The 13300-nt window shown below is 43.2% G+C and overlaps 1 protein-coding gene across 1 annotated transcript; it reads right to left on the bottom strand.

Annotated features, from left to right (window-relative positions):
• Nucleotides 1–5452: 5452 nt before the first annotated feature.
• Nucleotides 5453–9324, bottom strand: TEX48 (testis expressed 48; the record flags this gene model as incomplete). The annotated part of the gene is made up of 4 exons (XM_081237884.1): nt 5453–5763; nt 6623–6625; nt 6964–7092; nt 9117–9324. The coding sequence occupies 4 exons, from the start codon at nt 9322–9324 to the stop codon at nt 5453–5455; spliced, it is 651 nt and encodes a 216-aa protein (XP_081094010.1).
• Between the last annotated feature and the right edge of the window lie 3976 nt (nt 9325–13300).

Here is a 13300-nt window from a genome sequence, read left to right as displayed (position 1 = left end):
TGTGTCCCCTGCATCGGCAGGCGGACTCTCAACCACTGCGCCACCAGGGGAGCCCTACTTTATCACTTTTTAATGGTTGGATAATATTCCATTGCACGGATAGAGCAGATTTTGTCTATCCATTCATCCAGCTGGGTTATTCATTAAATCTACTTTTTGGCTATTATGAATAATGCTGCTGTGAACAACTGTGTACAAGTTTTTGTCTGAACGTATATTTTAATTCACTTCTGACAAGTTTTGCTCTGTTATTCCATGCATACAAATTTAGAATGATTAGAACTGCCTGATGGTTTGACCCTTTTATCTTTATGAAATATCCCTCTTTAGTTGATTTTTGCCTTAAAATCTACTTTGTCTGATACATTAGCTTTCTTTTGATTGGTGATTACATAGTATATCTGTTCATCCTTTTACCTTCAACTTATCTGCATCCTTATATTTAGGGTGCTCCTCTTGTGAACGTGTGGGATTAAAAAAATTCAGTCCGTTTTTTAACTGGAGTATTTACTATGGTATGTCCAGTGTGTTTCCTGATATATTAGATAGTTTTGGGCTTAAATGTTCCATCTTACTGTTTGCTTTCTATTGGTCCTCCCCTTCTGTGTTCTTTTTTCGGTACTATTTTTGCCTTCTTTTGCATTAAGTTTTTGTGATTTGTATAATTTCTCTTCTAGTAGCTTGTGAGGTATGTATTCTTTTCTCTTAGTGGTTACCCTAGATTACAACGTGCATCCTGCACTTATTCAATTCTATTATAAGAGGATGCTTCTATCACTTTCTGGACAATCCAAAGGCCTTAGAACTCTTTCACCTTTCTGTCTGTGGTGGTCTTGTTATCATGGATTTCAATTCTTACTATATTTTAGACCACAACAGACATTATTATTAATGCTTTGTATAGTCAGTGTTCATTTAGGTTTATCCACATGTTTACTTTTTATTATTCTTCATTTATTACTTTTTTATTACTCTTTATCCCTTCCTGCATTTCCACACATTTGTCTAGAATCATTCACCTACTCCTGAAACTACCTTTGGAATTTTTCTTTAGAATAGTATTTATATTTAGAAGTACCTTTAGTATCTTCCTTCCAGTACAGATCTTCTAGTGACAGATTGAGTTTTTGTTTGCTGAGAGGTCTCTATTTTGTTTTCATTTTTGAAAGAAGTTTTTGGTAAGTCAAGAATTCTAGAGTACTACAGGTTTTTTGGGTTCTTTTCAACCTTTGGAAGATGTCATTGGCTTTCATTATTTGTGAAGTCAATTATCAGTCTTGTTGCTGTTCTTAAAATTTTCTCTTTGCTTTGGGTTTCAGTAATTGTATTTTGATGTGCCTAGGTCTAACTTTTTTAATATTTATCCTGTTTGGGATTCGTAGCACATCTTGAATCTGTGATACAGTATTTTTCATCATAGCTTCTGCCCTCTTTTTTCTCATCTCCTTCTGGGACTCTAAGGATATGTGTGTTAAGACCTTGTCACTGTATCTCTAAGACTCTCTGTGTTTTCTGTTCTTTTGGTTCTTCATGATTCAGTCTGAATATTTTTTACTGACTTATCTGCCACTTCATTGCTCTTACCCCCAGTTATGTTTACTCAGTTGTTAATCCTTTGAATTGAGTTCTTAATGTAAGCTATTGTAATATTCAGTGCTATAATTTTTAATTGATTTTTTAAAATAGTGTACAGTTCTCAGATGAAATTATCCATCTTGTCATCTGTTTTCTTCAATATTTTAAAGTCCACATCTGCTGACTCCAATATCTGGCTCTTCTGTAAATATGTTCCTTTTGCTTTTTTGGTCAGTTGGTCCTATCTTCTGGTATTCCTGGTAATTTTTTATTGAATGCTAGACACTTTTAAAAAATGAAACATTGAAGAGATGTACAAGACTCTGGTGGATATTCCTTCAGAAAGGATTTACTTTTGCTTCTGAGAAAAGTAAAGTTGGGTTAGTTTGACTCTGGGTTTTAGTCCTAGTAAGACTTTGTATATTTCTGGTTAGCACTGATTTGCAGGTTCTAGCTCTTCAGAGATTTTAACTGGAAATGTATTTTTAAAAACTTTTAACAGCTAATCCTCTTCCTCCAGGGTGAGCCCTCAGCCTCTAAGCTGTGAGTCTACTGAAAGCTCTGCCCAGTTTTTCAGCCTTTTAGACTCTTTTTAGGAGTTGGCAGGTGCCTTGAGGAGGTCAGAAGACTTTGATGTCCATTTCATCTCTCTGCATTTTCTTTCTCTTGAGGATCTTGGCCCCTCAAGTCCTCACTGCATTGGTAGCTCTTTGACATATTCGAACAGATTTAAGAAAAAGAAACTACAGCCTTGGGGCTTCCCTGGTGGCGCAGTGGTTGAGAGTCCGCCTGCCGTTGCAGGGGACAGGGGCTCGTGCCCCGGTCCAGGAGGATCCCACATGCCGCGGAGTGGCTAGGCCCATGAGCCATGGCCGCCAAGCCTGTGCGTTCGGAGCCTGTGCTCCATAACGGGAGAGGCCACAACAGTGAGAGGCCCGCGTACCGCAAAAAAAAAAAGAAACTACAGCCTTTTAAACTGCTCTCAGTAGGAGGATTGGTCTGATACCAGCTAGTTTGCCATAGTCAGAGGTAAGGTCCAGCTGTGGCCTCCAATATTATTTTTATTGTTACTATTTGAAAATCCTCTAAAGAAAGATATCACCCTGAGGCCAAGAGCCCTTTGACAAGTTCATAGGATGTGAGCCTCCCCCCATCCTTCTGTGAAGTGGCTTCTAAATGCAGGAGGTGACATTTAAGGAGCGTCTTTTATGTGCAAAGCACCTGCTGAATCAGTTCCAAGACATAAGGAACATAGAGTTTTCTGGAGGTTCCCTTGTTTCCTTTCAGCCATTGTTCTTTTAACTTTACCTGCCACATATTTCTAACCTCCTTCTGGATGTGGCCACCTGGATGTCCCATAGACTCATTTAGCTTGACATAGCGCAAGATGAAACGATCTCCTGTGTGTGGTGAACTTGGCCTCACTACCACCCCCTTCACAGTTCTCTGCATTGCAAAAGAAGTCAAGAACTTCATTTTGCAGAATCTTCTTCCCTGTATGGTTCTGAGTTCGAATTGGCCAGCTTTACCTGAGATATATTTTGTAACTTGGGGCTCTCGTCTCCATCCTGGGGATGCTGACCTAGTTCATACCTGTATCACTGTCTGTCCTGATTGCCTAGGCAGCCTCTTTTTGGATGTCTGTATCAGTTAGGGGCCAATCAGAAGACAGAAAACACACAGTAATTTGAATATAAGAAGTTTAATATAAAGAATTATTAACTTTAATGGGGTTGAAATAATGGATTGGTGAATAAGAAGTAAGATCCTGTAAAGAATATAGAAATAACAGGTCTAAGGCATAGCCACCACCACAGGGCTGAGATAGAGTCCCCAAGGAAGAGCCCCCCTCGCCCATCTCCAGCTGAGATATGGACTTTGGGAAGGACATGGCTGTGGCCCGTTGGACACAGAGAAGTCTCTGAGATGCCATGTTCTCAGAATGTTCTAGAAATCTGCCCTCAAAGGTGCTAGGGAAAGCTATCACAGAGAGATGGATGTACTACCCCATTTGTTGGGGGTAAGTCACTGGGAGAAGCTGCTGGCTGCTAAGTGCTGCCCCCCACCATATACAGCAGGATCTGGGTGCTGGAGAATCCACGTGAACTGCCAGAGCCAGATACCCAAGGAGCTGCATGTGCTGCTCCCTGCTAAGTGAGCTCCCCAGAACAGAAGGAAAGCCTTTCCTCTTCCAGTATCTCCAGCACCCCCTACTGACGAAGCCTAACATTGCACTAGCTGCCAAGGGAAAAAGATTTAAAGGGCCCAACTCCAGTTTTGAAGAACAGGCAATGAACTGTCAATTTGGAGCCAAAAGCAATCACTGAATGTCATTCTACCGTCATTGTGAAGGGCAGTGTAACTGGTTGGTTAAGAGTATCAGTTCTGGAATCAGGTGTCCTGGGTTCAAGTCTCAGCTCTGCCATTTACTATTAGTGTAATCTTCAGAGACTTATTTAAGTTCTCTGTGTCTCAGTTTCCTGATTTGTAAAACCAGAGTAGTAACAGTACTATCCTTGCTGGGATATTATGCTAAGTGAGTTGATATTTATAAAGCATTGAGAAGAGAAATATACCAGATTTATACACTGCTGTTATCGTTATTGCTCACACTTCTTCAAATTGCACAGCCTTCAACTTGCAGCCAGGATGGGCTTTCCATTGTAGGTATGAATCTTAATCTATACTATTGTGGTATAAGACATCATCTTCCTTTATTCTCCTCTTCAGTGCTGGGGACAGACCCAGGGAGTGCTAATGTGTTGTCTTAACAACTCACTATGTTCATATTGCAAAACCCAGAAATATGGCTATGTCACTTTGTTGCATAAACATTACCTTCCCTGGCTCCCCATTACCTTCTGGATAGAGTCCAACTTTCTTTTTCTGGATACGAGGCTCTTAAAGCTCTGTCCCCCTCACCTCTCCCAACACCCTGGCTTAGGTTTTCGCTCTCATCTTTCCAAGCATCGAAGTTCACTACTTTATACTCTTGCCAGCTTGTGTCTCTGTTTTCCAAATTTGCTTATTCTGTTCCCTCCTTCTGGAATACCATTCCCCTCTCCTCTTTGCTTGGCTAATTCCCTTTCAACTTTCAAAAAACTCAAGCACCATCTCTTCCAGGAAGCCTTCCCCAAATCCCCAAGTTGGTTGCAAAATTCCCCATTGTTATTGTTTCCCAACTGTTGTCTCTAAGGTGAAGTGATATGCTTCTGTGCCTGGCTCCCTGGCTAAAGTTGAAGCCACTTGGGGTGTCCGGCATGTTACGTTTGCATGCTCTGCGTTTTAGCACAAACAGCTTTCTACAACTGCATGGGCTGTGCATCGCATCACTATAGGGCTGCTTGTTGCAGAGTTGTGCACTACCTGCCCCACTGTTCACTATGACCCTGAGCACCAAATTGAGTCCCACAGTCGGCGAGCGGTACTGTGCCCTCAAGCTCTAGACAGTTATTCCAGCATCTATTTATAGCTGCCCATTGCTGACCAGCCTCTCCTAAGTACTTCGTTAGGTTGGTAAGGAGTGACTGAAAGTGTTTTAGAATCAGACCTCATTTCTTAATAAGAGATGCCTAATTCTAATTGTTCTATATTCAAGGGAATCTCAGAAGTAGGGCTGGGAGAGGGGAAAAGAGGAGGGACCCAGACCTAAGATGCAACTAAGGACTTTAATTGGAGGCAGCTCCTCCGCAGTGGCTTCTCCGGGAGCTGAAGTGACTCTTGCTGGCGGCACAGGGATGGCTCAGACGTCTTCTCCTCCTCTGGGGAGTTTCCGAATCAGTCTTCATGGCCCCTGTTCACCACCCCCTTCCTGCCGGAGACCCTCCAGCAGCTGTGCAGCCTCGGAGACCTGCGAGGGGGCTGCTGTCTAGAATGTTCAGGGTCTCCCAATGAGGCATGGCTGGTACGGCCAGCGATCCTGGGAGTAGCGGCTTAGGTTTCTCTTGTGAAATCCTCTTTTGGAAACATGTGAATTCACATCTGAAAGAAGAAAGGGAAAAATCACACTGAATGAAGCCTTTGCTCTGGGCCTGGGTGGACTGTTCTGGTCGCCCTGGTCATTGTCAGATTCTGGAATACTGTGTGAGCCATGTGGATCCTGGCCTGGGACGCATTGGTACCCCACTGGAGCATTCAGTGACAGCAGGGTGTCTTGCAAAGTGCATTGGCCTGGAAAATAGAAGAATTGGGCCCATCATGGTTCTGACGTTAACACCACTCTCTGCTGAGCCTTTGGAAAGTCCCTTCCCACTGTGGGCCAAAGCCTTCTCTATACAGTGAGAGGTGGGCTTTTTTTTTTTTTTTTAACATCTTTATTGGAGTATAATTGCTTTACAGTGTTGTGTTAGTTTCTGCTGTACAGCAAAGTGAATCAGCTATACATATACATATATCCCCATATCTCCTCCCTCTTGCGTCTCCCTCTCTCCCTCCCTATCCCACCCCTCTAGGTGGTCACAAAGCACCGAGCTGATCCCCCTGTGCTATGCGGCTGCTTCCCACTAGCTATCTATTTCACATTTGGTAGCGTATATATGTCCATGCCACTCTCTCACTTCGTCCCAGCTTACCCTTCCCCCTCCCCATGTCCTCAAGTCCATCGAGAAGGGGGTTTTTAAACTATGCTCCATGGAGCCCTGTGGGGAGAAGGGGAGCTAGGGGGGCTCCCAGACCCTCACCCCCAATTCGAGTAGAGCAGGACCCGTTTGATTTTTTATAGAAATTGGACTTTGAAATTTTGTTTGCCAGGAGGGTTTAGCTGGTACAAGAATTCTGAAGTGACTGGGCTGGACAACGCTTACCTCTTAACAGCCAGCCTAAGGGTGGTTGTGAGCTATGTGAGATCACCTGGGTAAAGTGTGGGTGCCCATCAATGGGGCTGCATTTCTTCTTCCTGGATGTGGCTACAGTCCAGGAACCAGAGGCATTTCTCCCCCCACTGGACTACGCTCAATCCACAAGCATTTTCTGGCATGTTTATTTGCCATGTACCTGGTTGAGTTTGGAGGAACAAAAGTAATGTAGGCCCTGCCTTCCTGGAACTTACCGTCTGGTGGCCGAAGCAGACATTAAGCAAACAATCACATGCAATACACATGTAAGACAGTGCCACAGGGGCTTAGAAGGAAAGTATAGATATGTGTTCTTTCTTCCCAGACCTCCTGCTCCTTATGTAATTCCCAGCTCAGAGGGTCCTGCAGCCAGGTCTTAGACCCCTGGACTCTGTCCAGTGTGTCCTAGAATGTGACTGCAGCTTCCTGAAGGGAGCAGTCCTGCCACTCCTGTCACCCCACTTAGCTCAGTATCAAATTGGGGTTTGGTCGTTAGGACAAGACCCCCTCCCCCAGAGGTTCCTGGTCAGTGTTAGGACCCCAGTTTGGAACTCACCCTCAAACTCACTGCTGCTGAAATAGGATGTTCTCTTTTCTGGATGGAGCAGGCATTTTCCCAAAATTACGCGGGACGCTTCATTATCTTGCTTGAGATTTTGTCCGTCAAGCTCATCCTTCTGCAGACCTGGCAGTGGTAATTCCATGTGGTCATGTGGGGAGGCTCAGAGGAGGTACCAGAGGTGAAGGCGTTTTGACAACTGGAGCAGGGCACATGAACCAGTGGTGATGATTGTGGGGTGGGGAGTACCTGAGTCTGCGTCCTCTAGTCTTCTGAGTTATCTGCCTCATAAACAGGCACTGGATTCAAAATATGTGTTATTTTTAAAATATAAAGTTTACTTTTTTCCTGTTTATAAATATAATGCATACCCATTACAGAAAAGCTAGGAAATATTGAAGAATATGAAGTAGGAAAAAATACCCCAAACACCCCTCCCCTCAGATATGATCACAGTTCCAGTGTTTGCCTATGTATATTTTTACATAGTCCATCACATCCTGTATATTATGCATGTATTTTACTTTGTACATTTCATAAACATTTTTCTCATATCACTAAATTTTAAGAATTTTATGGATAATTCAGGATTTATTTCACCAATGTTCTATTGTTGGGTGTTCAGACTGCTTTCAAATTTCACTACCGTAAATACCATTGTGATGACACTGTTGTATATAAGGCTTTGTTTTGACATACTCCTGGATTCTTAAAAGAATAACATACAATCTTGTCAACAGACTAAGCTGTATTCTGTAATAAATGACTGTCCTTTTCTAGCCGCATACCTTGAACAAATTGCTTCACCTCTCTGTCTGTGTTTTCAGACCTGCCAAATGATATATCCATTCTGGATAATCAGGTCCACTTCTTAGGGTTATTACAGAGATTAAATAAGATCACTTTTCTAGTGTGTAAGCTCTGAAACAGTAGGGGACTTATCTGATCACAGCTGGGTCCCTTGTGCCTAGACAGTGCCTTGCATGTAATTGGGGCTCAGTAATTATCATTATTATCATCTTGGAAAAAGGGACTGACATTTTTAAGTTTCTTGGTTTTTATCGTGAAATTATTTTCAGGGGAAGTATTTTAAAGGCCCCTGCTATGGATTTCTGGCAAAATATGCCATGAGGATTTTTTTTCCTGCCATTGAACTGTCCTGTCTCCTAGTGGGATTGTGCCAGCTGCCTGACCAGCCTCCCTGACCCCACCACTCACCACCCAACTGTGTTTGTCAGTCCTAGCTTTGCCTGATCTTAACAATAATGCTTTTTTTTTCTGTCTGAAATTGCTGATTTTGACCCCCAGTCTTCTCCACTATGACCTTTTGTCCTGGATCATCAAGAAGGATGTAATTACAAACTGAAGGTGAGGATGCCCTCTCTCTCTCTCTCTCTCCTCTTATACATGGTGGCCTTGGAAACTGTGTGTTCCAGATGCTCTGACTAAAGATGAAAAAAGATGTGTTATAGACTTTGCATGAGCAAGAAATACACTTTCGTTTTGTAAATGATTGAGATTTAAAGACATACTTGTTTTAGCAGCAGAGCCTATCCATTTGTTGACCTTTGTTGAATGCCTACCTAGTGCAAACCCTGTGCTTGGTGCTTCTATATATTCCCTCATTTAATCCTCCCAGTGATTCTGAAAAGTAATAATACAGTGTGGATATCCCCATTTTACAGGTAGGGACACTGAAGCTCAGAGTGAAAGGGTAAGTGATTTGCCCAATTCTGTGGCAGAGCTGATTGGATCTAACCCCAGCCCCAAAGGCAGTGTTCTTAACTACTATCTTTATAGTCTTTAGACAAGTGATTCTCAGACTATGATGTATGTTCAGGTTTCCCTGTGGGTCATGTTAAAACGTAGGTTCTGATTCGGTAGGACTGGAGTAGGGTCTGAAAGTGCAGCTTTAACAAGCTCCCAGGTGATGCCAATGTTGCTGGTTCATGAATCGCACTTTAAGTTTCAAGATTTTTAAGCTCTATTGTTTATTGATTTGGGTACTTAGCCACCCAACCTTCACCTCATTTTAGGTTGGAATTATTCAATCAAAAGCTGAAGGAAATATGAGGGTATCTCAGCAGGAAGGGGGATGAGCAAAATGAGGCCTCGAGAGGCCAGGCAGGGTGTTTTTGCCTGGTACCTACCACGCTTTGATGGCTGAAGCTCTTGGGTTTGACTGGGGACCTTGGAGTCATCTGTGGCATTGGGTTCCTCACAGCATTTGCAGCATAAACAGAAGATCTTCGAGGCCAGGTTTTGGTGGGCTGCTGTATGAGAGAAAGGAATGGGGCCTTGGGTTCTGGGTCCTGAATTCCAGATGCCCCGTTGGAAATTTACTGTGTTGGGGGTCATACAGGGTCAGCTTCTCCCAAGGTATAATAACACTTCCCTCTCCCAGATCTCTTGTAGCTCCCCACAGCCAGCAGTCCCCAGCCCTTCAGCCTAGGTTGCTCTCTCTTAAGGCCACTATCCCTATTTTATACAAAATTTTCTTACCCATGGAAAGGAGTTGAAGCCTCTATTCTTCCAGCTTTGCTTGCAGGGGTGCCTTACTGAATTAACCGATCTTGGATTTGAGCCCAGTTCCCTGGGCAGGGCTGTTTCCTAAATAAACATAAGACTGTGGATGAAAAGTGCCAGTCCTTTACCTGTGCTCACACTCCAGGTAGGATCCCACTACAGCAGAATCCCAGCCCATGCAGAAATCCACATAAACATGCTTGGCTTTTTTTTTTTTTTTTTTTTTTTTTGCCGTATGCGGGCCTCTCACTGTTGTGGCCTCTCCCGTTGCGGAGCACAGGCTCCGGATGCGCAGGCTCCGGATGCGCAGGCTCAGCGGCCATGGCTCACGGGCCCAGCCGCTCCGCGGCATATGGGATCCTCCCGGACCGGGGCACGAACCCGTATCCCCTGCATCGGCAGGCGGACTCTCAACCACTGCGCCACCAGGGAGGCCCACATGCTTGGCTTTTAAAGAGATCCGTATTCCCGTTTCTAGGCATAGGTTCCTTAACCTTCCCGAGCCTCACTTTTATCATGTGGAAAATGGGAAAAGCAGTGCCTACTTTGCAAAAAGTAAAGGTTTAAACATATGAAAAGTGACCCCTGTGGTGATGGGTACACAAAGGGCCCAGTCAGTGATCATTGCATTTCCTTTCCCTTCCCTTCATGTAGCTCATTGGCTCCAAACTATTCTAGCTGGTCCAGGTCCCATGAGAACATGGTGATGAAGCACAGTCTTGTAGATGTAGGTCCTGGTTCTGCCACCAACTTGCTGTATGGCTTTGAGTAAGTCCATGCTTATCTCTGTGTCTCAGGCCCCTCCTCAGTAATAAGAGGAAGTTAGGTTAGATGATCTCTTCAAGGACCTTCCTAGTTTGGGTGGTCCAGAATTACAAGGCCTTGTTTTCATCCCAAACTCCTTTCACTGTGTATCAACTTCTCCAGGTCTCTGAATGCTTCCTGTTCTCCCTTCCCTTTCTGTGGCAAACCCCCTTGTAGGAAATTCTTCTCACAATACCCAACTCACTCACTATGTGAGTTGTCTCACTCATGGACATTTGCTTCTCATTTTCTCTACTCTCATACCATCCAAGCCACCATCAGCTCTTGCCTGAATTATGGCGATAGATTTTGAACTGATCTTCCTGTTTCTTTTACCCTTGACTTCTTAATAATTAATACAAAATCTCTAACTTCCTGCACATAAGCTATTCAATATAGCACAATTTATATACTGTGGCTCGACACAGCCAGCAGACTAGACACATATGATGTCCCCATTGTGTGGGATCCTTGGACCAAGAGGGGCACTTTCTGGGCCCATTTAGCTTCAATCTCCAATAGTCCTATGGATCTGCTGTCAAGTGAGTTTTTCATCATAACTTGAGCTGTGACATATTTCGCTGAGCTCTCTTTAATGAATCTATTTTCTTAGGATTTATAAACAAATGGAAGTTAATATAAGGCAATTAGATCTTTTGTTTTGGAGATGCACCATTTAGCAAATATGCTTGCCGTTAATACGCTGATTCCTCTGCTGCTTGCTATAGTTTCAATCTTCATCTACTTATATAAACTCTTGCTTCATGGGCTTTTGTTTTGTTCTAGATTGCCTTATGTACGTTGAGTGTAGAAGGAAGTGCTTCATAAGGAAGAAATGAAAACATAAGTCTGACCTACCTCCACCACCAGGCAGCCCTGGGAACTAATGGTTGGAGGTCTGTTAGATTGCTGGTCAGTTTGTATAAAGGAAATTGCTAAAACTTTGCCTTGGGTCTCTCCAAACCTTCATGAGCACATGTCTGTCTTGGTAAAGCAATGAAAAGTCACTTTTCTCAGCCTATATTTTGGAGTTAGTGATTTCCAGGGCATTGATCATATGAAGCCTTTTAGGTTCTCCTTGGCCAAGGAATTCAAGATGTCATGCATAGTACAAAGTTTTGACTAACTGTAGTGCATTCTTTCCTGTTTGTCATGGTCTCAGCTGCATTAAAGTTGCTTCCTCTTCCTGGAAAAACTCTTGCTTTGTATATGTACTCTCACTGAATGTACTCTGATGTGCTTATCTTAATTAATGGCAAAATTTTGCTAGGTGACTTAAAATTACAATGGCCATTATGGCAAACTTTCAGTGTCAAAAATAATAGATTTAAGAGGGGCGGTAGAAAAGAGAGAAGATAAAAACACCAAACACTCAGTAGAGGGCTTCTTTGGTTGATATGCTGTCGCTCCAGAAAGAAGAAAAAAAAATCTTACTACTACTCAAACCTGAAACCTACTTGCATTGCATGTCTCCCTCTCTCTACCTAGCTTTACCTCTACCACCCACTTAAACTTCTCTTGTTCCTTTCCCTAACTACCTAAATAAACTTTCTTCATGGGGCATTTCTCTAGAAAAGAGAACAAAACATTGCACAATATTCCCCTAAAACTCCTGTACCAGAAGGTGGATCCAGAGAGGTTGAATTTAGAACCTGGGTGAGAGCTGAATTGAGGAGAAATATTTAAAATCATCTCAAATTTTGGAACAACAGAAAGTTGCTGTCTAGTTCAGGATTCTGTTATTCAGTTACATATTGCCCTAGACTACCACATTTGTATCAATTAACTTACTTGTTAACCTTCAACAATGGAGCAAAATGTTTAAAAGCAGCAGGATGGAAAAGACCAGAAGATTTCAATAACCCATCTACGCATAATTCCACAAAATGAAGGGCTTGAGAAGTTAAGAAGCACAGAAAATGCACCACATAAAATTATTTCAAAAGTTATTTCAAAAGGTAAAACCTTTCTTAAGGGTAGATTGGGCAAAGATTCAGAATTGAAAACAAAATCAAGATGAATCAGTAGGAGACTGAATAAACTTCAGGACATTCTGGGGTATACCAACAGCTTAAGGGAACCTTTTCTTCTTTTCTTGCAAAGGACTCAGACCTGAAATAGTGAACTTAGATACAATAAACTGGAATGAGAAATGTTCACTTTGATCTCCCGATTATTTTCAAATAGTCCTAAAAATTAATTAGAAATCAAAATAACTTTAAGCCCTCTTGGACCAAAAGTTCCTCTGTTCTTAAAGAATACGGAGCCTGTGGATGAGGACACGTGTGTGTGTGTGTGTGTGTGTGTGTGTGTGTGTGTGTGTGTGTGTGTACTTTGAGCAGAAAGACCATTGGAAGAACTCATGTTCCATAATGGCCAAAGGACAACTGTCCAAATCTGTCCAGTGATACCACTCTAAGGAGACCTTAGCGCTCAGCACTCTCCTGTTCTTCCTCTAAACTCCCAAGGAAAATTGATAAATAGAGGTGGACAGTAATATTGCTTGATTTTTTTGTGTGTGTGTGTGGTACGCGGGCCTCTCACTGTTGCGGCCTCTCCCGTTGCGGAGCACAGGCTCCGGACGCGCAGGCTCAGCGGCCATGGCTCACAGGCCCAGCCGCTCCGTGGCATGTGGGATCTTCCCGGACCGGGGCACGAACCCGTGTCCCCTGCATCGGCAGGCGGACTCTCAACCACTGCGCCACCAGGGAAGCCCAGTACTGCTTGATTGTTGACATGGTTTATTTCTTACTGGGAAATCAGACTCTTCAATGCCAACCGGGACTAAGACCTACTGTTCTTTGTGATGACTATGTGTACCTTTCCAAGTGTGCAACTCCCGGGCACCCTCAGTGGACAATGTTTCTTACACAGTGTTGGAAGGGAAAAACATCCTTCATGGCGTTATCAATATCCCAGACTTCTGAGAACAGTGAGCCTCCAAAGGAGGCGGACAACACAAGGGGCTCATTTTCCTTCACCTTGACTGACACAGTACGCAACA

Source organism: Mesoplodon bidens (genome assembly GCF_964165515.1).
Source record: "Mesoplodon bidens genome assembly, chromosome: 6".
In the NCBI taxonomy this organism is placed as follows: Eukaryota; Metazoa; Chordata; class Mammalia; order Artiodactyla; family Ziphiidae; genus Mesoplodon; species Mesoplodon bidens.
The sequence above is the reverse complement of the archived record's forward strand: the minus strand, read 5'-3'. Positions and strand labels throughout refer to the sequence as shown.